The 3,560-nt window shown below is 39.3% G+C and overlaps 1 protein-coding gene across 1 annotated transcript; it reads right to left on the bottom strand.

Annotated features, from left to right (window-relative positions):
* Positions 1-541: 541 nt before the first annotated feature.
* LOC108382625 (mitogen-activated protein kinase kinase kinase 5-like) lies at positions 542-3,546 on the bottom strand (the record flags this gene model as incomplete). The annotated part of the gene is made up of 7 exons (XM_017638999.1): positions 542-1,068; positions 1,134-1,486; positions 1,664-1,958; positions 2,024-2,266; positions 2,371-2,677; positions 2,745-3,298; positions 3,383-3,546. Coding segments are annotated over 7 exons (2,217 nt in total), but the record flags the coding sequence as incomplete, so codon positions are not given.
* Positions 3,547-3,560: the final 14 nt, after the last annotated feature.

The following is a 3,560-nucleotide window of genomic DNA, read 5'->3' as shown; positions in this document are numbered from 1 at the left end:
GGAGGGACCTACAGTTTTACGCCGACTCCGAACGGCGATTGTATTTTTATGAGAAGCTGTTTTTCATGGCAGAAATACACTCGGAGGTTTGCCATTGCCTGCCGAGGGACGACCGCTGTTAAGAAAAAACCTTTTTTCTATATTTTTGCGATGTTGCTTTGACCAGGGTTTGAACCCAGGCATTGTGGAGTGGAAGCGCGCACTGCTTACCACTACACCACAGCGGCCGACAGCTATCAGCATTCCATGCCAACCCATAAAAACGGTTGTCGTTAATTTAGTTAGAGTATTTTTGTCTGCCTTGGGAGGGTGGGAGGAGGGATCAATCCGTGTGATGGGGAATAAGTGAAGTTGCCTATATTTGCATTTGTTGTGCTCGCTGCTATTGGGGGTTGCTGCTTGGTGATGCTCGTTGGCAGTGGATTGCGGGACCATTTGTTTTGGATCGGATGCTGTACGTAGGATTAATTAAAACACGATTTCTTTAAATTGTTATTAACACAATAATGCTTGTTTTTTTTTAATTCATAACTTTTTGCTTAATTCAAACTTTTAGCTTTATAACATAAGAAAATAAGTATTTTGTTTTTTTTTTCCTTATTTTTTTACTTTTGATAGTTTATGCGATTTGCGAGAGGTTAGTAGCTTAACTTTCTTTTTTATATGCATGTGCGAATTTTTAAATAGAATAATATCAAGAACAACAACAATGACAACACATTTATGACTATTGTACTCAAAAAACAATACAGAACGGGGTTTTCATTTTATTCACTGCAAGAGTCATACTCGCTTTCAGTTTGCCTTGTATTAGCATTAGTATTGTCATTGTCGCTGGTATTGTTATTAACGGTGTGCGAATTTAAAATTCTTTTCCTGCTATTCTCACTGCCGCCACACTTAGTTCTATAATTATGATCAGTAGTTTTACTACGTTTTAAGGCACCTGAATTATCAGTACTGTGCGTATTTTTTTGCTGCTGACTACAGGAACTCTCAGCATCAACAACGTCCATGCTCGCACGAGTTTGGGTAATCAATTTCCATAGACGCACTTCTACGCCCAATCTGTACGTGGTTAAGAGTTAATTAGAAATTATGGAAATATAAATAATTAAATACGTTTTGTTTACCTCAACTCCAGTCGCATCAAATCTAATTTTTCCATATTGAACACAAAATCTTCATAAGTGAAACCTTCATTAAGTATTATAGTCTGCGAAAATTCGTCAATGTCATGGTTGGTGAGCCACTGCGCCAGCTGCTCGTCAATTTCGCTAATACCATATGTACGTTTGTTTAAATTGCGATGGAAGTTGTGTTGTTTATGTGCAGTTGAACGGTTGGGACGCCGATGAAGCGTAGCAAACGGGCGCCTGCGAATAAGATATGTAATGAAATGTGAACAACTGAATATGATTCTAAGAACTTTTTTCTTATCATAAACGAAATTGCGTATACNAATAAGTATTTTGTTTTTTTTTTCCTTATTTTTTTACTTTTGATAGTTTATGCGATTTGCGAGAGGTTAGTAGCTTAACTTTCTTTTTTATATGCATGTGCGAATTTTTAAATAGAATAATATCAAGAACAACAACAATGACAACACATTTATGACTATTGTACTCAAAAAACAATACAGAACGGGGTTTTCATTTTATTCACTGCAAGAGTCATACTCGCTTTCAGTTTGCCTTGTATTAGCATTAGTATTGTCATTGTCGCTGGTATTGTTATTAACGGTGTGCGAATTTAAAATTCTTTTCCTGCTATTCTCACTGCCGCCACACTTAGTTCTATAATTATGATCAGTAGTTTTACTACGTTTTAAGGCACCTGAATTATCAGTACTGTGCGTATTTTTTTGCTGCTGACTACAGGAACTCTCAGCATCAACAACGTCCATGCTCGCACGAGTTTGGGTAATCAATTTCCATAGACGCACTTCTACGCCCAATCTGTACGTGGTTAAGAGTTAATTAGAAATTATGGAAATATAAATAATTAAATACGTTTTGTTTACCTCAACTCCAGTCGCATCAAATCTAATTTTTCCATATTGAACACAAAATCTTCATAAGTGAAACCTTCATTAAGTATTATAGTCTGCGAAAATTCGTCAATGTCATGGTTGGTGAGCCACTGCGCCAGCTGCTCGTCAATTTCGCTAATACCATATGTACGTTTGTTTAAATTGCGATGGAAGTTGTGTTGTTTATGTGCAGTTGAACGGTTGGGACGCCGATGAAGCGTAGCAAACGGGCGCCTGCGAATAAGATATGTAATGAAATGTGAACAACTGAATATGATACTAAGAACTTTTTTCTTATCATAAACGAAATACGGTATAAACACTAGCTTCTAACAAACCTCGCTCTACGCCGTCCTGAATAGATGTGCGCCAATTCTTTGCTTATATTTTGTAATGCCTTCAGCTGCTGCTTCTGTTGTTCCAAGTGCTGACGTTGAAATTGCTTATCGTTGTCCTTCATGTCACGTAAAATGCGCACACATTCGCTCGGTGAAAAGCTGCCATCGTCCTCTTCAATCAATGCGGTGACTATAGTCTGTTCTCCAATAATCTTTTCCTGGCTATCAGTTGAGGTATGTTGCGGATTATGTACGCTTTCGTCGTCATTGCAGGATAGTTCCTTACCGGCTAAGTTGGCGCCAAGCTCTGAGAAACAAAAACAAAGAGGTTTAATCATACAAAATTAGTTTAAAACAAATTTCTGCGTACACACCTGGGGACAGGATTGTTACGGCCGCCTGTACAGCACTTTTTACTAAATTATCCAATGCGAACATCCAATGTGGTTTGATGAAATGTGAACGCAATACTGTGACTACAGCATCTTGAAAAGCATACAATGCCAAGTGTAAATGATCCACGGCAACGTCGTCATTTAGCTTTTGCTTCAGTCCCATTATTGTTGCCTCTAAATTCTTTTCCTTCTCGTTAACAATATACTCGCGCAACCCACGTATTAGAGTTTGCAACTCAGCTTTTGTTATTAGCACGCTGATTTTATGATCCGTTTGTATGCGATCCATCCACAAGTTACAAATTTTATCCTCATCCATTTTCAATACCTTTGACAAGGTGGTGCGACGCTGCGAATCTTTCTTCAAACGATAGAAGCCATCGGTTTCACTGGTTTCGCTGGGGTTAGTGCGCAGCGATGGTGTGGAAGCCTCGATTTCGGGTGACAGTAGAAAACCGGATGAGTTGCGACGCTCCAGTGCGAACTGTGTGCTGGGCAGCTCATCGATATCGACGGAAGACGAGTGAGTTATTCTGTGAAAAGCGGGAGAGTTTAAATATCGAATACCATGAGAGGGGGGAGAGTTTAATATCGAATACAAGAGCTATTGCACTTACTCCAGCTCAGGCGTGGTAGGTGTATTGCAAGTACCAGCGCTGATTGAACTCATGAGGGCAGGCAAGGTAGACTTATTTACTAAACGATCGGCAGGCACTGAGATGCTGCGTCCAAATTCCGATGAAGAAGGTGGATTCAAACGCAATTTGCGATGTTTGCTAAACGAATGAAGAATGC

This window comes from Rhagoletis zephyria, unplaced genomic scaffold (genome assembly GCF_001687245.7).
Source record: "Rhagoletis zephyria isolate East Lansing unplaced genomic scaffold, Rhagoletis_zephyria_1.1 Rzeph_scaffold_27879, whole genome shotgun sequence".
Lineage (NCBI taxonomy): Eukaryota > Metazoa > Arthropoda > Insecta > Diptera > Tephritidae > Rhagoletis > Rhagoletis zephyria.
This window is presented reverse-complemented; position numbering and strand designations above follow the sequence as displayed.